The sequence below is a fragment of the Otolemur garnettii genome, unplaced genomic scaffold (assembly GCF_000181295.1).
Source record: "Otolemur garnettii isolate 467f Iridium unplaced genomic scaffold, OtoGar3 scaffold00002, whole genome shotgun sequence".
Classification (NCBI taxonomy): domain Eukaryota; kingdom Metazoa; phylum Chordata; class Mammalia; order Primates; family Galagidae; genus Otolemur; species Otolemur garnettii.
In genome coordinates this window covers 2823325-2846831 of record NW_003852397.1, presented here as the reverse complement: position 1 = coordinate 2846831, position 23507 = coordinate 2823325, and the positions used below count along the sequence as shown (strand labels likewise).

The 23507-nt window shown below is 35.2% G+C and overlaps 1 protein-coding gene and 1 pseudogene across 2 annotated transcripts in view; one reads left to right on the top strand and one right to left on the bottom strand.

Annotated features, from left to right (window-relative positions):
- Positions 1-23507, top strand: part of ATG5 (autophagy related 5) — a 145249-nt gene that overhangs the window by 15442 nt on the left and 106300 nt on the right. The window contains exon 3 of one of the 2 annotated variants that reach the window (XM_012806290.2): positions 6229-6356. The exons of the other annotated variant lie outside the window; for it this stretch is intronic. Within the exon in view, the coding sequence (XP_012661744.1) occupies positions 6229-6356 (128 nt within the window). The remainder of the gene's footprint in view (positions 1-6228; positions 6357-23507) is intronic. 2 annotated transcript variants of the gene reach the window in all.
- On the bottom strand, positions 11615-11729 carry LOC111725811 (annotated as a pseudogene).

The window sequence follows — 23507 nt, the reverse complement described above, 5'->3', positions numbered from 1 at the left end:
ATGAAAACCTCCCAAGCTATTGAAATCATCTATTTGGGTTTTCTTACTAGAAATGATAATTTTAGAAAAGTAGAGCAGTCTTGTTAGTAGAACTCTGACTTAGAATCGTTTGTGTAATATCACATTTGCAGATCTCTGTAGTTTTCTTGTCTTTTGGAAATTTTTCAGTTAAGAACAGTGTGATCATGGTTTATATTTAGAAGAATTTCATTTGTTAGAGGTATTATTTTTCTGTTCTCCTTCTGTAGTATGGGTTAGGATACCATTTGTGTTGTTTCCAAACAAGTTTTTGCTGTTCTAATTAAAACTTTTAACTTTGGTTGGCCTTCTATATTAATAGTATTTAAACAAAGGAGTGTTGTGTCTAGTTGGTCAAATTTGCAATGACTGAGAAATAAATAATTTAAGTCTATTTTTAAATCAGACTTGGATGTTTGACATACTTCATATAGTTCGAAAATTTCAAGTAAAGAGTACAGTATTTTTTCTTTATATGTGAATCTGGCTAAATATGAAAAGACTGTTGTGAGAACTAGATGTAAGGACTGTAAGTTGTTTTCTTGTTTCTAATCAAATTGAAAATGGCAAAAGTACTGGGGTAACTATAGGAGGAAGAGAATTGTTTTGTCTTATAGGTAATTTTTTTCCTTGAATTCTTCCTAATTCTTTATCCAAAGAATCTCTTATATTGCCATGATTTGTGATTTTGAAGAATATTGGGTGACAAATATATAATAAATATTAAAACTAGAATTTAAAACCTTATAGCACAATCCAAATTTTGCTCTTTAAATACAGACGTACTTAAGTATAAGTCAACATATGCAGGGAGAAAGTATGCAAAAGCGTTAGTGATGATTAGTCTGGTTAGCATCTTAGTGCCAGTGTAGTTGTTGTTTAGATATGTCTCAGTTGTCAATTAAGCTTGAAAATATTTTTAATACTTTTGTTAAATATATTCCTGTTTATTTCTGCATTTTGATTTGATTCCTATTTATAAATCTTTTAGTCTATAATCCTATAAGTATGCCTTTGAGAATTGTTTTATTTTGCAGGGAATATTTGCAGGAAGGAAATTTGTTAGAAACTAGGTTACTTGTTCATTTTTATTTCTGTTACACTCATTTAAACTGTTGCTTTTCATTTAGATAATCCAACATAGAAACACACATACTAATTTTCATTAATAACTTGTGACTTGTCACTAGAGAAAATTACACGATTAGACATTAGTCTTGTTGGACCCTCAATATTACCCCAGCAGTCTTTTTATGTTTTCTTAGTCAGCTGTTTCTGCTCTTTTCCACTCTATTTCTCTTAGCCTTGACTTCATCCTTCACTCTTTTTTTTCTTTGAGACAGAGTCTCACTTTGCCATCCTTGGTAGAGTGCCATGGCATCACAGCTCACAGCAACCTCAAACTCTTGGGCTTAAACGATTCTCTTGCCTCAGCCTTCCAAGTAGCTGGAATTACAGGTGCCCACCACAATGCCCAGCTATTTTTTTGTTGTAGTTGTCATTGTTGTTTGGCAGGCCTGGGCTGGATTTGACCCCACCTGCTCTGGTGTAAGTGGCTGGCACCCTACCTGCTGAGCTACAGGTGCTGAGCCATCATCTTTCACTCTTAAGAGATGACCTCACTTCTACTTAACAAGGGAAATAGAAACCATCTGATAGGACCACCCTTAATTTTCTACCACCAAATCTGCAAAACCTGTCTTTATTCACACATAGTTACTTCTTCCCTCCTATTCTAATGGAAGAAGTGTTCTTCCTCCTTGGCTTCTCAGGAAGCTGGTTGTGTCTGATCTTCCCCCACCTCTACCTCTGCCATCTCTGTCTATTTTACTTTCAACTTCTTATCTATAGTCTCCTTCACAGCATTTATGTTCTCATAAACCCTTCCTATCCTAAAACAGCAGTCCTCTTTTGACCCTCCCTGTCTCTCAGCTTCTTGCTTTTCCTGCACAACCAGACTTCTTAAAAGGTTTGTACTGCAGCCTCCTACCACTTAGTTCTCTGTAATCATATTTTCATACTGTTCCAACAAAACCATTCGTGCCAAAGTCACTAATGATGTCTTTTTTTGCCAAACCTGTAGTCTGTTTATGAATTTTCATTTGTTTGAGCTCTCAGCCATATTTGTTACTACTGTCCGTTTTCTCCATCTTGTGGCACTCTCCTGTCTTGCTCTGCAGTGCCTCCTACTCTTGGTTTCACTTCTGCCTCTCTGTTTTTCTTTTTGTGATCTCATTCGCTAGTTCTTTAATATTGACATTTCTTAGGGCTTTGCCTTCTTTTTTAACTTAATTTTTCCTCTGCTGGAGTTCTCATTCATTTTTGTCAAGCATTTATATTTTGATCACTCCCAGTGTTTTTCTCTTGAACTCCAAACCTGGAGCTGGAAATTCTCAAATATCTTGAAAGAATTCAAACTGTGTGTATTTAAAATTGGACTTCCCCCACAGAAAATTTAGTCATCTGCGATTATTCCCTGTCTATTTTGGTAAGTAGATCTATCATCCAAATAATTAATCTTATCAGAAACCTGGGACTTGTCCTTTGATACTTCCTTCTCTTGTATCTGTCATATTTGTTCAGTCACTTAGTTCAGACGATTTAAATCTCAGTATCTCTGAGACTTCTCTGATTGCCTTTATCCCCACTGCTGCTCCAGACCATCATTTGAAAACTGATCAGTTGCATAGTGGTAACCAGTTTCCCCACTTTCATTTTTCTCTTCTATTTTCTAGTCTTTAGTTGGAGTGATCTTTTCAAAACATGTATCTAATCTTGTCATCTGCTTGTCTGAAGTCTTTAATAGATTTTCATCATCTTTGGCATACTGAATGTGGTTTACAAGGTTCTCCATGAGTTGGCCCCTTGCTGTTATGTCCCAACACTCTGTGTCATATTCAACTTCTTACAGTTTTCTCAAATATGCCAGTCATTGCCTCTCTGTATTCACTCCATGCCTTTTACCTTGCAGTGTCCTCTGTCTAAAATGGGCAGAAATGTCCCCCACACCTACACACACCCAAACTTGCATACCCACCCAAGTTGAGTTTGTTCCTGTTTGTCTTTTGACTCTTGCCTTAAAATGAACTTCCTGTGAAGACATGGATGAGCATCTAGCTAGAGGTTAAATTCCTTTCCTACTTGATTTTATACCATTTTAAATTCCTTCTTGCATTAGTTACATTTGTACCTGTGTGTCTGAGTCTTTGTTCTGTCTAAGCTGCATGCTCTGAGGGGAAGGACTCTGACACAGTCAGTGCTGTATCCTCATTGCCTCCTATGCTGCCCTCTTCATTGGAGTAGAACAGAATTCTAGTATGCTGTGCATCTAGTTTTGTCTTAACATAAGTAAGTTTCTAATTTTTTTTCAGATTAATATATGGATACAAACAATTAGGTTACATTGTTTACATCTGTTAGGTAAAATCCAAGCTGTAGTTGGGCCTTTACTCAGGGAGGGAGGAGGAAGTTTGATAAGCTCTCACCTTATGGGTACAATGTAAGTATCTGAGTTTATAAGTGAAAATTGTTAAACAGAATAAGATATGGTATGAAGAAATAAAAATTATGGACATCTTTAAGAAACATGAGTATTCCATGTCACTGTATAAAACATGTATTCCTTATAAGTTATATGGATAAAAATAAATCGCTTGTGTCATGCTCACTGAGTATTTTATATCAGTGTTAAATGAGGAGTAAGAGAAAGATAGAATACATTGTAGCTGACAACATCCCCAAACAGGGTTAGTCATAGTCACATTAAAAGAGCTTGAAGAACATTGAAGACATTATGCTAAGAAAAATAACTCAGGCACAAAAAGATAAATATTGTATGGTTCCACTTTACATGAAGTACCTAAAATAGTTAAATTCATAGAGATAGAAAGTAAAATTGTGGCTACCAGTAGCTGGGGGAAGGGGGTAATGGGAAGTAATTGTTTAATGTGTAGCATTTCCATTTGAGATGATAAAAACAGTCTGTAGATGGATAGTTCATAGTACAGTAGAAACAACCCAAGGGACCATAACAAACTGGTCAACATAAGGAACTAGCACTGCTGAATTGATAAGTACATGTGGTGCATGTCTGGTCTGTGAAAATTAGGTTAACTTCAGAAGGTGGTCAGCTATGAAGGTTCTGTTGTATTTAGTACTGAACACTTAGAAATGGTTACAATGGTAAATTTTATGCTAGGTATGTTTTATCACTTTTTAAAAAAGAACTCACGACATTGAGTAGAACAGTTTGGAGGTAAAAGGTAGGATGATGTCTTTTCACTTATCTCCTTGGCATTTTTACCTTCCTACATATTTCCTAAATAAATTGCGCACATCTGTCTGTACTCTAGAGTAGTCATTCTTAAATCTTAGAGTTATTTCTTGGTGTTACTATGGATATTATGCTAGATTACTCAGACAAGCCAATATGAAACAAGATTGCAAACTACATTTCAGTGTGGATTCTGCTTTAAGAATGGGTATTCTTTTTTAGTTTTAATCTTTGGCTCTCTGCCCATTTAACCTTTGGTATCTCTGATTTATTGAACAAGTATTTACTGTGTGCTTTCTGTAAAGCAGGTACTATTTTGGGCAGTGGGAATCTAGCATTGAACAAAACAGGCAAAAATTCCTGTTTTAATGAAGAAGAAATTCCTGTCTCTAGCAACTTTGATTGAAGCCTAAGTGTGTAATGCAATGCTGTCCAAAATCAGGAGCTGATATCTATTCTCAGTAGTCATGTATATCTTCCTTCCTACCATCTCCATGGGTTAATATTATTCTCTACAGAATAGATTACTATATAGTGCCTGATAGTCACTTTAAAGTTATGGATTTATTAATATAGACCTTATTAGACTAATAGATTATATTTATTTTCAAAAATGATTAATTAATGACCCTATTTTGATTTCTTAGAGAATTCCATGTCACATCTGTATTCCATCATTTCTGAAAGACTTCACTGAATCTGTTCTCTGCCATTTATTTAATAGCATATGATTTTGGCAGGTTAGTTAAATAAAACTGAGTTGGTAATACTTTATGTGAAAAAGCTAACACTTTACAGTGCCTTTCCTTATTCATAGTAAGCATTAGTTCCTTTTACATTTTTCACTAATTACAGTTATTTCTTTATAAAATTTTGCTGATTGCATAATATCCACAGCTTGTTCATAGCATTTAGTACCTTCTGTTCTGCATTGGAGCATGCCAACACCTCTCTTCCCATCCTCATGTATCTTGTAGCCCCAGGACCACTGTCATGTTTTCCCACCTAGCTGAGGCCAGTTATCTTCGACTGCTATGATTAGATATCAATTCCTTTAACCAGAATATTTCTCATGGTGTGTGTCTGTCTCTCTTCCATATATATATGTAATGCATATGCCAGGTCGGTAGCTGTACTTGATTTACTGATCAAGAAACATCACCTTGAATAAGCGGCATGAAAGATAGTGCATTTACACTTATAAGAGCAGCCAAAAGACAGTAAGAAAGCAGTTTTACAAAGCAGAAGCTTAGGAAAACAAGACTTGGCTTGAGTGTCCACTGAAAGGAGGAAAAACGAGTTTGGGCCCATCGTCTCCTTTTACATCCTCGTGGGTTCTTTATATAAATTTTAGCCAGTTTTCTGAAATGCTTTCCTATATTCTTTCTGGATACTTTTTCTGCGGAAAGAACACTGACCAGGTCCTTCATGCTTTTTAAGTCAAAATTTTATCTAGCCTGGTCTTCTTTCCCACCCTTGACAACACAATGGGCCAGTTTAGAATCTTGGTCGGTAGTCAAAGTGTACATTAGGACTGAGCTGGTTTTCTTCTCAGAACAATTATTAACACAGAGGAATCATTTTAATTTTTAAGGTACATTTGCTAGAACTAATAAGTATTCTAACTAATATGACATCTAATTATATCATTTTACTTTTTTTAATAAGTGTTATAGAAAGATTGTAGGTAGGCTTGTATTAATTTTTCTAGGCATTTATCTTGTAAGCTGTGCTTAAAGTAATAAACCATAAGAAATATTAAAAGCATCTTTATCTTTAGCCTTTGCTTTTCCATAAAAAGCATTTGACTTTGTGTGAGATATTCAAAGTAATGCAAAGAACATGGCTGTTTTTCCTTAAAATTCAAAAACCTACTTAGTATATTTTTTTTGGAAAAAACTAGTAAATAAATATGGTTTTACAAATTTTCATTTCAGTTGCTTTTGCCAAGAGTAAGTTATTTGACGTTGGTAACTGACAAAGTGAAAAAGCACTTTCAGAAGGTTATGAGACAAGAAGACGTTAGTGAGATATGGTTTGAATATGAAGGCACACCACTGAAATGGTGAGTGAATTTTTCTGCATTATTAAGCATTAAATATATGCTAGATGCTAGCTTTAAAAAGGTATAGTGCCCTGAAAAGCTGTTTAAAAAGTTCTATAAAGAAAGAAATCACTAGTCAAGCTCATACAATAAATGAGGTTTAAACTATCATCAGAATATTTTATTGGAAATATTTCTCCCTTCTGTTTGGATGCATGGATGACTGGATAGATTCATATATTCTCAGCAGTAGATTTTTATATGGTACAGTAAGAGTATATTTGGTTATGTGGTTTTTCTTGGATGTATTTAAAACCCCCCTTCTATAAATCATCTCTGTGACACTATTCAGTTTTATTTCTCTTTCCAAAATGCTTGTAACAGATTATGTATGCATACGATTACCAAAGTGTTCTGGTTGTTGATGGTATTATTTGACCACTATATCATAAACACATCTTGACCAGACTTGGTTTAGAATATTTAAAATGTATTGATTTCCCTTTTACATGAAAAATAATTTTGATATTAATGCATTTTTAAGAAGGGTATTGAAAATAAATCCTAAATCTGGGCTTATCCAAGTATAGGTGATTTTTCTTGTACTTCCTCTGTTGTTGGGACTTTTGTTCATTGTGCTTGCAAAAATATTTAATGAAATCATAGAAGTTACAGAGAGAAAAATATTAAAAAATAATTCAGCATATACTGGGATGATGGTGTTGAAATGCTGCTATTTAAATGCAGCTGAACGAAAAGAATATAGGCTTAGATGGGATTTAAATGAAATATAAAAAATATAAATAGGTTAAAAATGAACTTGCTCTTTGAATCTGGGAATATTAAAATGGAGAGTTGTTTAATGAGACTTAGGGCAAATAAAAGAAAGTGAGTTAAGTGTTCAATAAATGCAGCTGAAGTGAATGTAAGGACTACTTATACAAGACTGGCTCGGTGCCCAGAGCCCAGTGGTTACAGCTCCAGCCACATACACCGAGGCTGGCAGGTTTGAACCCAGCCTGGGCCAGCTAAACAACAATGACAACTGCAACAAAAAATAGCTGGGCATTGTGGCAGGCGCTGTAGTCCCTACTGAGGCAAGAGAATTGCTTAAGTCCAGGAATTTGAGGTTGTTGTGAACTGAGACGCTATAGTACTCTATTGAGGGCGACATAGACTCTCTCAAAAAAAAAAAAAAAAAGACAAAGAAAGAGACAAGATTGTATTTTGTATTGCATTATGGGTCAAGGTTCTGGGAAGAGATGACAAAGTTGTCTTGTTATAGCACTCTTTATTAAAATCAAACCAATTCTGTGCTTCATGATTATGTATCAGACTCCTTATGACTCTAATAGTTCTGGATCTCAGGCTGTATCGATAAGGCAATGCTTTCTGTTTCTTCTTATTTCTCAGAAGAATTGGAGGTTTTGGAATGGGAAGATGGCTTAAAAGATGTGTAAAAGGAGCAATAATCAAGAGATGAGAGGGAAAGGAAGGAGGAGGAAAGACTAGGGGCAAGTAGCAATAGGATATACACATGCTGTGCATTCAACAGTTCTGTCTGTATTATGTTATTTACATTGCATTGCTTTATGTCTTCTAGATTATCCTAAGAGTTTGTATGACTAACAGGGCTTTTAAATTTTATTGTTAAGCAGAGTTTCTTAATAGGGTCACTATTGACATTTTGAATCCAATAATTCTTTGAATCCCATAATACCGAAGGAAAAGATGTATCTAAAGTCGTTAGATCATGAACTTACAACATGTCATAACTATGCTATCACACGTAGTAAGTTAACACCATCAAAACTAAAATGAAGACACTTGAATACAATTACCTTCATATAAACTCTCTAAAAGGGTAAAGAAGTTTGCTCTTTTACCAGTTTAGACAATTCATAAAAGATGGAAGAAAGAGCATAAATTGATATTCCTTTTCCCTTTATAATCTTGGGAAAATTTAGCAGCAGCTCTGGTCTGTACCCATAAGTACCAGCAGCACTCCCTCTACTCTTGATGATCAAAAATGTTTCCAAAGGTCCCTGAATAGAGGCAGAACTGCCTCCAACAGAGAAACTCTGGAAACTTTGAGAATCTTTAATTTAGCTTGTAGAGGGAGTGATCACTAAGTCATCATCTTTTGGTTGCTGTTTTATTCTATATGGTGTGGTGGTTATTCTGGTATTTGATATGGCTTGTAGTTTATAGATTTGTATTCTAGATATGATGTCAGTGAATGATATTTAGACCCATTTCTCTTTGTTAGTGTAGAAAAATGATTTTGGCTTAAATTTACCATGTTCTTACTTTGCTAGTATTTATCCCTTTGGAAGGTCTTTTATTAAAGAGTGAAATTCTTTACCCTTTTAGAGAGCTTATGTGAAGGTAATTATATTCAAGTGTCTTCATTTTAGTTTTGGGGGTGTTAACTTACTACGTGTGATAGTACTTTTATAGTTATGGCATGCTGTAAGTTCATCATCCAATGACTTTTGATGCATCTTTTCCTTTGGTATTCTTCGGTATTCCATATAAATGAAGAATGAGTAACTTCTAGAAGCATAAATGTAACTGACAGTTTCTGCGCTAAGTCTTGATCTTTTCTCTTTTTGTGCTTCTAACACAGCAATTTTCTCCTAAGTTAAAAAAACCTGACATAGGTCATCAATATAAGAATCTACCTGGCATTTAAGCAGTGGGCTTGCTTAATAGGATGATAATAATCCTATGAATTCCAGACAGTGCGTGAGAGCAGCTACCACTGCAACTTTGGAAGAAGGCATGGACTTCTGAGGCCAGGATGCAAGTGTCTTAGGAGTAGAGGAGCATTTATGTGAGTGGATAGATATATGACAATGTCTTTCCTATATTTGATTCTTTGGAGTTTTAAGTAAATTCAAGCAGGGAGAGAAATCAAATGTCAGTTTAGACAATTCATAAAAGATGGAAGAAAGAACATAAATTGATATTCCTTTTCCCTTTATAGTCTTGTTGCTGGTTCTGTCCCATATTAATTACTTAAGTTTGTCTTTATGTGTAAGGTGACAGTACTCTCAAAGGTAAGAAAAAACAATCTGAAATCCTAGACAAATTGTGACCTTTATCATGCTCTGATGATAAAATACGACTCTGCCTTCCTTTTGGGAGGCTCTAGGGTGAGAATGTTGGGACTTTGTCTTTTGAAATAAATATTGGTTTTAAGGATTTTTAAGATATAGTATATATAGTCAAATTAGCAGTAGTAGATAATAGCAGAATGGAATATTCTTAAAATAGGTTGTGTTTTCCCTCTACTGTTAATTCTTTCTTACTATTCTTGTTTTTCTACTTGGTTAACAGACTGTGTGAGAAGGAAAAAATGATCTCAGACATATAATTTCCATGGAGTAAACTTTATCTTTTTTGGAGTATGGTTTGAGACAGGTCTTTTTTTTTTTTTGTATATAGTTGTATAATTATTACCACAGTCAAGATAACAGAATACAATAGAACCTCTACATCTGACCACCTTCCTACATTGGCCACCTTAACTTGACCTAATTTTTATAGACCGGACATGCACCACATGTACATATCAATGTAGTAGGCCTAGTTCCTTATGTGGACCACCTCCATATTCTGATCAGTCTTTTACAGTTCCTTGTGTGTGTGGGGTCAACTTACAGAGGTTCTGCACAAGGGTGCCCAGCCTTTTTTCTTTTCTGCCACACTTTTGGAAGAATAAGAGTTGTCTGGGGCCACACATTAAATATGCAGACACTGAGGAAAGCTGATTAGCAGGAAAAAGGTCCATGCATGCTTTTCTGTGGCATCTGACAACACAGATAAGCAAAAGAAGTCCTCACAAAACCAGCATACATACATACAATGGGCCACTAATTCAGCCTGTGAGCCACAGGTTGGACACCCCTGTACTGTATTTCTGTTACCTGACAGATTGCCCGACGCTCCTTTACAGTCAATCCCCTCATTCTCCCCTCTAATTCTTGGCAATTACTGATTGCATTTCTATCCCTAGTAGTTCAGTTTTTTTCCAGAATGCCATTTAAATGGAATCGTGTATATAGATATAGCCTTTTGTGTTTGACTCCTTTCACTTCCAGCAGTGCTTTTGAGACTGATGCATGTGCAATAGCACATGCCAGCGTTTTCTTTCTTTTTATTGATGAATTAGTGACACATTGTATGTATGTATTTGTTTATTAAATGATAGCCCTTGGATTGTTTCCATTTTAGGGCTATCATGAAAAAAAGCTGCTATAAACATTTGCCTACAGGTCTTTATGTGCCAAACCATATATATTTTAAAAGAGAAAAATTGTTGCTGCTTGTTCACTGTTAGAATATAGAAATGTGATGGTTTTTATATTCTGCAACCTTGTCAAAATCAGTTATTAGTCCTTGGTGTTCTTCTCAGTTTTAAGAGCTAAGTATGCTCTTAACTGTAAGCTTTTTTATCAAGTTGAGGTCATTTTCTACCTAACTTGGTGAGAGTTTCTTTTAAAATCATGAATTAGGTGTTAGATATTGTCAAATGCTTTTTCTGTTCTATTATAATTAATGTGATAGTGTTTCCTTCTTTAGATTGTTGCTATGTAGATTTTTGATGTTGTACCAGTCTTGCCTTTAATTACATTTGGTCATGGTATGTGATTCATTTTATACATAGTTGGATTCAGTTTGCTAATATTTTGTTGAGGATTTTTATGTCTTAAATTAATGAGTGAGATTATCTGTAGTTTTCTATTTTTGTACTATCTTTGTCTGATTTGGTGTTATGGTAATACCAGCCTTATAAAATGGGTTGAGAACTGTTTTGTCCTCTAGTATTTTCTGGAAAAGATTGTGTAAAAATGCTATTAATTTTTAAAAATTTATTATTTATTTATATTAAATCATAGCTGTGTACATTAATGCAGTCATGGGGTACAATGTGCTGGTTTTATATACAATTTGAAATATTTTCATCAAACTGGTTAACATGGAAAATGCTATTAATTTTTTGAATGGTAGATATCAACAGCGAAACTACCTGGGCCTGGAGATTTCTTTTTGGGGAGGTTGTTAATTATAAATTCAATTTTTTTGTATGTATAGGTATATTTGGCTTTTTTCATCTTGGTTGAGTATTGGTAGTTTATAGTTTATGAGGAATTAGTTCATTTCTTCTAAGTTGTTGGATTTATGAACATGAAGTTGTTTACAGTATTTCCTTAGTATCTTTGAATGACTGCCGGCTCTGTACTAATAGCCCCTATTTCATTCTTTTTTTTTTCCTCTGTGCAACCCACTTCAGTGCCAGCAGCCTATGGACACAGAGACCAGGCAATGGTTCAGGGCCACAGTTTGCTCTGGCATGGGGCACTATGAGAGGCCCTATTTCATTCTTGCTATTGGTCATTTATACTCTTCTCTCTTTGTTTTTTTCCACTTTAGTAGAGATTTGTCAGTTTATTTATTTGTTCCTTTCTTTTGAATAATCAACTTTTTATTTCATTGATGTTCCTCTTTTTTATTTTATTGATTTCTATTCATAATTGACTTCCTTCTGCTTGCTTTGGGTTTATTTTGCTTTTTCCCCCTAATTTCCTAGAAGTAGGAACTTAAGTTATTTTAATTTTTTTATTTTTATTATTTTTTTTTTATTAAATCATAGCTGTGTACATTAATGCAATCATGGGGTACAATGTGTTGGTTTTATATACAATTTGAAATATTTTCATCAAACTAGTTAACGTAGCCTTCATGGCATTTTCATAGTTATTGTGTTAAGACATTTATATTCTACATTTAGTAAATTTCACATGTACCCTTGTAAGATGCACCGTAGGTGTGGTCCCACCAATCATCCTCCCTCCTCCCCTCCCCTCCCTCTCACCTTTCCCCTTCTTCTTGGGCTATAATTGGGTTATAGCTTTCCCATGAAAGCTATAAATTGGTTTCATAGTAGTGCTGAGTACATTGGATACTTTTTCTTCCATTCTTGAGATACTTTGCTAAGAAGAATATGTTCCAGCTCCATCCATGTAAACATGGAACTTAGGTTATTGATTTGAGATCTTACCTTTGTAAGATTTTAATGGTGGTAAAATATACATAAACATGAAATTTACCATATTAATCATTTTTAAAGTTACTATTCAGAAGTGTTAATTACATTTACAATATTCTATAACCAATTTCCACAACTCTTTAGACTTCCTTTTGTTTTTAAATGTAAGCATTTACTGTCATAATTTCTGTTTTAGTAGTGCTTTAGTGCATCCCACAAATTTTGATGTGTTGTGGTTTTGTTTTCATTCAGATTTATGTGTTTTTTTCTTTTGTTTGTTTGTTTGTGGGCTTTTTTGAGACAGTCTCACTTTCTTGCCCCGGGTGGAATGCCGGGGCGTCACAGCTCACAGCAACCTTAAACTCTTGGGCTTAAGCGATCCTTTTGCCTCACTCCGCCTCCCAAGTAACCGGGACTATAGGCATCCTGCTATTTATTTAGAGACAGGGTCTCATTCTTGCTCAGTCTGGTCTCAAACTCATGAGGTCAAGTCATCTACCCTCCTCCACCTTCCAGAGTGCAGGTGTGAGCCAACGTGCCCAGTGGATCTATGTATTTTAAAAAATTTCTTTTGAGACTTTCTTTTGGATCCTTGGATTTTTTAGAATCATGTTGTTTAATTTTCACATTTAGAGGTTTTTTTTTGTTATCTTTCTGTTACTGATTTCTAGTTTGATTCTATTGTGGTCAAGAACCCACTGTAATTATGAGTCTCGTAAATTTGTTGGTATTTATCTGTCACTTTTGATCTCCTTATCCTCTAGCCTCTAGGTTCTGATCCAGCCTTCTGAACATGACTTACATTTCCTACTTTGAGTTCAGGCCCATCTAATTTTTCACATGGATTATTTCATAGCCTCTCAATCTGTCTTTTACTTTCCGTTTATCTTTTCCAGGACATAAGTGATCTTTCTGAAATGCAGATCTAACATTGTTACTCTCCTTCCTAAGAACCATTTCCTGATTTCTAGTCATCTGCAGTACAATAAAATCAAACGTGTTAGCATGATGTGTACATAAGGTTGTCCATGTGCCCTCTCTTTATATTTATTGTTACCATAACTATTCAAATATCTATGTGGGGTGTTTGAGCAGATTTGTGCCTTCTTCAGCAGCACATAAAAAGTTCTAAATAAATGTCTGTTCAGTGAATGGATGAATGATTAACCTCTTTTATTTCAAAAACCCAGGCCCAAATCATTGAAATAACTTGTCATAAAAGCGAGTAGGACGGACCCAGCTTCTGAGAGTCTCGCTTCAGAGTTCTTTCCACCACACCTGCTAACATTCTATTTTAAAACCATCTCCCCCATTCTTTCTTTTCTAATTGCTTATGCTAATTTGTCCAAATTCGAATAGAAAAATATTTAAGAACAGTGGTGTACTCATGATGAATACTCAGTAAATATGTTGCTTCCAAGGAGATAGTATCTGTTTAGAGCTTTATCTTCTGTAGTCCTTTGTATCTTTAATGTTTAAAAATTACATGGGAAAAGGAAAGTGCTAATCTAATTTAAAATATAAGAATCTCTTTTTTGACTGATTTTTCGTCAGCAGAGGGTGCTCTAACCTTGCATTTTAAGAGGTGAAGTTTCTTGCTAACTCAAGTGTTCATGGTTTATTTTTATCATTTTTATGTTGGAGTTATTTTAAGAGAACAGTTGTTCTTGGTCCTTTTAAGGGATATTTTGTTAGTAAACCCTAATTTTGGTTAAAAATCTTAGAGCTTTAGGGATAAAAGGTAGAAAAAGCTTCTGTTTTGTCAAGTATTAAAAAAAGTATCTCTAATGGGAAATTTTTATCTGTGTGAATTGTCTTAGTTTTAGGATGAATTGTAAAAGAAAGAAGTCAAAACTACTTTTGGAATTGGAAAAAAAAATAGTCCCGAGCAGCATAATGATGTTTTATATGGACCACATTTATGACGGTGGTACCTGAGATTGTATTGCATACTTTTACTGTCTCCTTTTTATGTTTAAACGTGTTTAGATAACACATAAACTTGTCATTGTGTTACAGTTGCCTGCAGTGTTTAGTACGCTGCCCTGAACAGATGTGTAGTGTTAGAGCAATGCCATGTAGCCTACGTGCCTAGTAGGTAGACCATCTAGGTTTCTGTGCGTATACTCTGTGGTGTTTGCAGTGAGCCGTATTGCCTCATGGCACATTTCTCAGAACATACCCCCGTTGTTCAGCGACACATGGCTGTATTGATGTTATCTTAGACATAATAGAGTGACTCGGAATTTAATACTGTGTGTGATTTCAAAAGTAATTTTTGACAAAATGCTTTAGTGAAAACTTGTTTACAGTTCTTTTAAAAATGTAATAGCTTTAACATTTTAATCATAAATACTATGAAGATTCTTCTCTTTTCAGTCTTGTTTTAAGGTTGTGAATTTCTGGAAACTAAGTTTTTGAAATGTGGTTTACATGGCATTTTATACCTGTCATAGCCCCTGGATTATTTTTGTACTTTTCATACATAATTATAGGCTTAGAAAGCTGTGAATCACGTTCCTATGCTATGTTTGTGGTGTGTGTTTGTATCATATACAGAGTGGGGCACAATTGATTTTAATCAAATTACTTTGGTTTGCATTTGTGGTTGAACCCTTTTTTATTAAATGAAATGAAATCCTGTTTCCAGTGAATTATTAAGGTTGCGGATTTCTGAATAGGAGCCATTTCTTTCAGGAAAATGAATTTGAGGAGTAGTTCTGCGGCGTGGGAAAAATCCTTTCAATGCTAATCTTAGAATATTTGTACTGGTTTGCTTTGCTATCTGAATGCAGATGTTTAGACTAGAACGATCTCTCTTTTTAGAGTATCCATTATTGATGCACCATGTGCCAAACGTGTAATATGTTAGTAGTAATGAAAGGATTCAGAAGAAAGAAATTAAGCAAAAAAATTAAAATACAGTCATTTTGAGAATTGAACCTGGAAAAGACTAGAGCAATGTAAAAAGAGAAAGAAAAAGAATAAAATGTGAAAGTATACCAACACCGAATATTCTGGTGGTCATGTTTTGTAGGGCAATAGATTGAGCCTTTAGCTAGTGTTTATGCAGTATTTATGATTAAAATGTTAAAGCTAATACATTTTTAAAAGAACAATTGTACACATGTACAATTGTATCCCATCTTACTGTAGGATATACAGTCAGCCCTCTATATCTGTGTGTTCTGCATCTGTGGATTCAACCAACCACTAATCAAAAATGTTGGGGAAAGAAACAATGATAATGCAATAAAAATAATACAAAATAAAAATCCAATACAGCATAACAACTATTTACATAGCGTTTACATTGTGTTAGGTATTATAAGTAATCTAGAGATAATTTAAACTGTATAGAAGTGTGCATGGGTTATATGCAAATACTATGCCATTTTATATCAAGGATTGAACATCTGTAGATTTTGATATCCAAGGGGTCCTGGAACCAGTCTCCCAAGGATAATGATTGTATTCCAGGTTGAAATCCTTAGCATTTCCTTTTCTATTAAATTTAGTTTAGATGGCAAGAGTAGCAACATAATTGCCAAATGGTTACATTTACTTATAGTTATGGCTTACGTGGTTTCTGTTTTGTGGGTTAGGAGCCTCCTGACAAAACTATATAGAATTATTTTTTTAGAGTCGAGCAGATCAGTATTTTTTAAATCCTTGATGTATGTCAGATTATAGTGTAAGAGAAATTCAGTACCTTTGATTTTTACCAGTTCTGTTTTCTTTTAGATTTTCTTGAATATTAATAGATTCATTAGAAACAAGCAATCTGGGAACCAGCTAATTCAGATAGCATATTTGTTTAGAATTAATATTCTTGCATCAAGATAATTCTGAAAAATGTCTGCACTGAACCACACATAATGTATAGAAATAAGTAAATGGTTGTTTTATTCCTAAGTTTTTCTGCTTTAGTTTTATTTTTAAAGATGATTACAGGTTAATTATTATGTCATTTAGAATGTTTTCATGTTACTACTTTATATGTCGTAAATTTAAATGTCATTTAAGGGGCCATAAATTTAAATTTTTCTCCTGATCTTTAGTATACCAGGAGAAAAAGTTAATCATCACTTATTCAGGACCAATGAACTTTCAAAAAATACATGTATTTTTTTTAAATATATGTATTTTTAAGTCACTTTGTAAATAATGTAGAGAAATTAAATAAAGGAATATTGCATAATAACTTTACTAGAATTTTTAATAAGCATTTAAATATAGCAAATTCAGATTTTCATTCTATATTTTCTTGATTTTGAAGGTACTAAAATGGGCAACAATTCCCATAGGCCTTGGAGAGGTTCTAGTTTATCATTATTCTAGCACTTCTTGTACCTAATAACTACATTTGAAGAAAATTTAAAAACCTTTACTAGCCCATGATTCTGCTGTAAAATATTGCTTTTACATTAATAAGCACCAATTGGAATGATCAGTCCAATTTTTTTTTTACATCATCTAATTCCTTCCAGTCATCTTTTTATATAAATCTGCCTTTGCCTTTTACAGGTAAATTGTGACCTGAAAATGGCATAAAAGAATACTGTCATATATCCTTTTAATTAAAATGGAATGGTCTAGGGTCCTCAAACTTTTTAAACAGGGGGCCAGTTCACTGTCCCTCAGGCTGTTGGAGGGCTGGACTGTGGGCCCCGGGAGGAGTCGGCTGCTAAAGCAGGACAGACAGCAGCGGCAAAAACACCCAGCGGGCCAGATAAATGTCCTAGGTGGGCTGCATGTGGCCCACGGGCTGTAGTTTGAGGATGCCTGGTCTAGATTTTATTATAAAATACGTGATGAAGTCCTTTCTTTTGAATGATTAAGCTGATAAGAATACCATCCTTTTGTTCTTAGATGTATATTATTCTTCTATTCTTGAGTTCTGTAAAATTTATCTAGGATATCAGCATCTAAAGATGCAACATCTGTACAGTCAGTTTCACTGTTGTCTTCAAGTCTAGAGTAAGTAAGTACTGCTGTCTCTCTGCATTTATCTTTTGATTGGTCTAATAATTGTGAAACATCTTTGTCAATTTTTTTCTCTTTGCCGTTATAGGTAGAAAATGAAAAATTTAGAATTTTCAACTGTGTTTATTAATGTTAGCTAAAAGCAGGCTCCAAAGATGGGGTCTGCATTCTTACTTTACACTTTTTTGAAAGATGTTGCAGTACTTAAGGCAACATAATAAGAAAATGAAAGAAGAATATATTCTTATGTCATCTTTCCAGGCATCCCATTATTCTTTAAAATTCTTGTTATTCTAGTCCTTTTTAGTATAATTGGGATAATTGATAAATAATGATGAAATAATTCCTAGAATGATGATATAGCAAAATGTTTAAAGATGTAAAACACAAAATCACTAAGATATTAAAATAATATATCTTAGATTTATAAAAGGATCTCATGCAGCCGTATGGCAATTATTAGAATAATTTTTCATCTTTTTTTTTGGAGACAAGTCTTTCATTCTGTTGCCTGGACTAGAGACCAGTGGTTGTCATCATAGCTCAGTGCAGCCTCAAACTGCTGGGCTAAAGGGATCCCCTGGCTTCAGCCTCCTTAGTAGGTGAGGCTAGAGGTACATGCCACCATGCCTGGCTGTTTTTGTAGAGACAGCATCTTGCTATTTGCTCAAATTGGTCTCAACATTCTGGTCTCAAGCCCTCCTCCCACCTTGGCCTCCCAAAATGCTAGGATTATAGGTGTGAGACAGCACATCAACTTTGGAAGACCTCTTAAGAATGAATAAAAGCCATGAAGCTTCTTTATTTTTATTATTTTTTTATTTCAGATTTAGGTGAGATCCTCCCTCCATCCACCTCCCTGCTCTACTTCTTCCCTCTGTTTTGATAGACATACTTGTGTTTTTCTTTCATATGGGCCTGTAGTCGTTTATATCATGGTTTAAATGAATGGTTTGTTCCCATTCTTATGATACTTTACTAAGAAGAATCTGTTTCAGCTCCATCCAGGTAAACACAAAAGATGTAAAGTCTCCATCTTTTCAATGGCTGAATAACATGGTATACATATACCACAGTTTATTAATCTGTTCATGGGTTGATGGGCACTTGGGTTGCTTCTACATGTTGTCAGTTGTGAATTGAGTTGCAATATATATTCTAGGACAGATGTCCTAGTAGTAAAATGATTTTTTTTTCTTCTGGGTAGATACCTAGTAATGGGATTGCTGGATCAAATGGAAGGTCCACTTTTAGTTCTTTGAGAATTCCCCATTCTTCTTTCCATAGAGCAGTGGTTCTCAACATTCCTAATGCTGCGGCCCTTTAATACAATTCCAGTGGCTCGCAACCCACAGATTGAGAACCACTGCCATAGAGGTTGTATTATTTTGCAATGACACCAGCAGTACAAAAGTGTTCCCTTTTCTCCACATCCACACCAGCATCTGCAGATTTGGGATTTTGTGATGTGGGCTAATGTCATTGGAGTTAGCAGATATCTCAGAGTGATTTTGATTTGCATTTTTCTGATGATTGGGGAAGATGAACACATTAAAATAGTTGGAACTGCTCATAAAAGAAACTCAGAACCTAAAATAGGGTATTTATGTTGTACTGAGGCTTAAATATTCCGTGGATCTTTATTGATTTGCGCATTCAACAGCTATTGTTTACATTGAGATACTATATACTTATACTCTCCTTTCTCTGCTGATTTATTCCTCTTTTTTACATTTGTTTTTATTTATCTTTTTTTTTTTTATTGTTGGGGATTCATTGAGGGTACAAGAAACCAGGTTATACTGATTGCATTTGTTAGGTAAAGTCCCTCTTACAATTGTGTCTTGCCCCCAAAAAGTGTATCACACACCAAGATCCCACCCGCCTCCCTCCTTCCCTCTCTGTGTTCTTCTTTTCCCCCGCCCCTCCCTTCTTTCTCTCTCTGCTCTCCCCTCCTCCCACTGTGTCATTGTCATTAATTGTCCTCATATCAAAATTGAGTACATAGGATTCATGCTTCTCCATTCTTATGATGCTTTACTAAGAATAATATGTTCCATTTTCATCCAGGTTAATACAAAGGCTGTAAAGTGTCCATTTTCTTTAATGGCTGAATAGTATTCCATGGTATACATATACTACAGCTTGGGGCATTTAGGCTGTTTCCACATTTTGGCGATTGTAAATTGAGCTGCAATAAACAGTCCAGTGCAAGTGTCCTTATGATAAAAGAATTTTTTCCTTCTGGGTAGATGGCCAGTAATGGAATTGTGGGATCAAATGGAGGTCTAGCTTGAGTTCTTTGAGGGTTCTCCATACTTCCTTCCAAAAAGGTTGTATTAATTTGCAGTCCCACCAGCAATGTAAAAGTGTTCTCTTCTCTCCACATTCACGCCAGCATCTGCACTTTTGAGATTTTGTGATGTGGGCCATTCTCACTGGGGTTAGATGGTATCTCAGGGTGGTTTTGATTTGCATTTCTCTAATAGGGATGATGAGCATTTTTTTCATGCCATCTTTTTTTAGGCATTCGTCTGTCTTCTTTAGAGAAGGTTCTATTTATGCCTCTTGCCCATTGATACATGGGACAGTTGGCTTTTTTCATGTGGATTAATTTGAGTTCTCTATAGATCCTAGTTATCAATCTTTTGTCTGATTCAAAATATGTAAATATCCTTTCCCATTGTGTAGGTTGTCTATTTGCTTTGGTTGTTTTCTCCTTAACTATATAGAAGCTTTTGAGTTTAATTAAGTCCCATTTGTTTATTTTTTGTTGTTGTTGCAATTGACACAGCAGTCTTCTTCATGAAGTCTTTCCCTAGGCTGATATCTTCCAGTGTTTTCCTATGCTTTCTTTGAGGATTTTTATTGTTTCATGCCTTAAATTTAAGTTCTTTATCCATCCTGAATCAATTTTTGTGAGTGGAGAAATGTGTGGGTCCAGTTTCAGTCTTTTACATATGGATATCCAGTTCTCCCAGCACCATTTAGTGAATAGGAAGCCTTTGCCCCAGTGTATGTTCTTGTTTGGTTTATCGAAGATTAGGTGGTTGTAAAATGTTAGTTTCATTTTCTGGTTTTCTATGTGATTCCAAATGTTTATATTTCTATTTTTGTGCCAGTATCGTTCTGTCTTGACCAGTACAGCTTTGTAGTACAGCCTAAAATCTGGTATGCTGATGCCCCTGGCTTTGTTTTTATTACTAAGAACTGCCTTAGCTATATGGGTTTTTTTCCGGTTCCATATAAAATGCTGAATCATTTTTTCCAAGTCTTGAAAGTATAATGTTGGTATTTTAATAGGGATGGCATTGAATTGGTAGATTGCTTTGGGAAGTATAGACATTTTAACAATGTTGATTCTTCCCAGCCATAAGCATGGTATATTCTTCCATTTGTTAATATCCTCTGCTATTTCCTTTCTTAGGGTTTCATAATTTTCTTTATAGAGATCCTTCACCTCTTTCTGTTAGGTATATTCCTACGTATTTCGTTTTCTTTGAAACTATGGTGAAGGGAGTTGTGTCCTTAATTGGCCTCTCATCTTGGCTGTTATTGGCATATACAAAGGCTACTGACTTGTGGACACTGATTTTATATTCTAAGACATAACAGTAGTTTTTTGGTGACTTGCAGGAGTCTTGTGGTTGAATCTTTGGGATTCTCTAACTATCAGATCATATCATCAGCAAAGAGGGAGAGTTGACCTCCTCTGCTCCTATTTGGATGCCCTTTATTTCCTTGTCTTGCCTAATTGTATTGGCTAGAACATCTAGCACTATGTTGAATAGTAATGGTGACAGAGGACAACCTTGTCTGGTTCTAGTTCTAAGAGGAAAAGCTTTCAGTTTTACTCCATTCAGTAAAATATTAGCTGTGGGTTGGTCATAGATAGCTTCGATCAGTGTAAGAAATGTGCCACCTATTCCTATACTCTTCAATGTTCTAATTAGAAAAGGATGCTGGATTTCATTGAATGCTTTTTCGGCATTTGAGAGGATCATACAGTCTTTGTTTTTGCTTCTGTTAATTTGATGAGTAATGTTTATGGACTTGCGTATGTTAAACCAGCTTTGCATCCCTGGGATGAAACTTTCTTGATCATGATGTATGACTTTTTTGATGGTAAACTGTAATCTATTGGCTAGGATTTTGTTGAGAATTTTTGCATCTATATTCATTAGTGAAATTGGTCTGAAATTCTCCTTTTTAGTTGAGTCTTTTCCTGGTTTTGGTATCAGGGTGATGTTTGCTTCGTAGAACGTGGGAAGATTCCTTCCTCCTTCATTTTTTGGAATAATTTCTGCAGTATAGGAATAAGGTCTTCTTTGAAGGTTTGATAGAATTCTGGTATGAAGCCATCCGGACCAGGGCATTTTTTTGTTGGAAGATTTTTTTATTGTTTCTTTGATCTCAGTGCTTGAAATTGGTCTGTTCAGGATCTCTATTTCTTCCTGGGTAAGACTAGGGAGAGGGTGTGATTCCAAATATTGATCAATTTCCTTCACATTGTCAAATTTCAGAGCATCGAGTTTCTGGTGGTATTCAGACGATCTCTTATATCTCTGTGGCATCAGTTGTTATTTCCCCTTTATCATTTCTGATTGAGGCTACTAGAGATTTTACTTTTATATTTCTAGTTAGTCTGACCTAAAGTTTATCTATTTTATTTGTTTTTTCAAAAACAACTCCTTGTTTCATTGATTTTCTAAATGATTCTTTTGTTTTCAATTTCATTGATCTCTGATTTAATTTTGGATATTTCTTTTCTTCTGCTGGGTTTAGGCTTAGATTCTTCTTCTTTTTCCAGTTCCATAAGATGGCTTGTGAGTTTGTGGATGCGCTGTCTTCCTGTTTTTCAAATGTATGCATCTAAAGTAATAAATTTTCCTCTCAGAACTGCTTTTGCAATATCCCACAGGTTTTGGTAGCTTGTGTCTTCATTGTTGTGCTCAAGGAAGTTAATGATTTCCTGTTTTGTTTCTTCCTGCACCCAAGTGTCATTCAACACAAGGTTGCTTCATTTCCATGCCTTTGTGTGGGGTTGAACGTTTTTGGTGGAGTTGAGTTCCACCTTTAATGCCTTGTGGTCTGAGAAGATACAAGGTAAAATTTCAGTTCTTTTGATTCTGTTGAGGTTTGTTTTGTGTCCTTTTGTCCTGTTGAGGTTTTGGAGAATATTCCATGGGGCGATGAAAAGATTGTGTATTCTTTATCTTTGGGATGGAGTGCTCTATATGCATCTATCAAGCACAGTTGTTTTAGGGTCTCATTTAAGTCCCTTATATCTTTGTTTAATTTCAGTTTAGAGGATCTGTCCAGCTCTGAGAGAGGGGTGTTAGAGTCCCCTGTTATATGATGTCATATTGCTCAGACTGAGAAAGGTCTGTTTCAAGAATCTGGGAACATTTAAGTTGGGTACATAAATATTTAGAATTGAAATGTCTTCTTGTTGTATTTTTCCCTTAACCAATATAAAGTGGCCATCTTTGTCTTTTTTGACTTTAGTTGCTTTAAGTCCACGTGTATCTGAAAATAAGTTGTGACCCCTCTTCTGAATTCCATTTGCCTGAAAAATTGTCTTCCAACCCTTAACTTGGAGTTTTACTTTGTCTTTTGAAGCTAAGTGTTTTGTTTTGTTTTTGAGACAGAGTCTCAAGTTGTCGCCCTGGATAGAATACCCTGGTGTCATAACTCACAGCTTACAGCAGCCTCAAACTCTTGGGCCCAAGTGATTCTCTTGCCTCAGCTTCCCAAGTAGCTGGGACTAGAGGTGCCTGCTACAATGCCTGGCTATTTTTTTGTTGCTGTTGTCATTGTTGTTTTGTAGCAGGAAACCCACGCAGACAGAAGACTCCAGGCACCAGTTGATTAGAGGAAGCAGGTTTATTCGGCCGGGGGTACTCGGAATACCAGCATGTTTCCCAAAACTGAGCCCCCGACTCAATCTCTTGCCTCCCTTTTATCCATTTTTCAGGGTGGGAGTGCACATGAGGGTCCTAAGACAGAGAGATATGACATCATCCTCAAGGGCCCGGGCTCAAGGGGGAAGGTCAGATTCACCCGCCTCCTTGAGACCAGTCGGACCACCTGCCCCAAAGGCAACAGAAATCCAAGGAAGTTACTAGGTT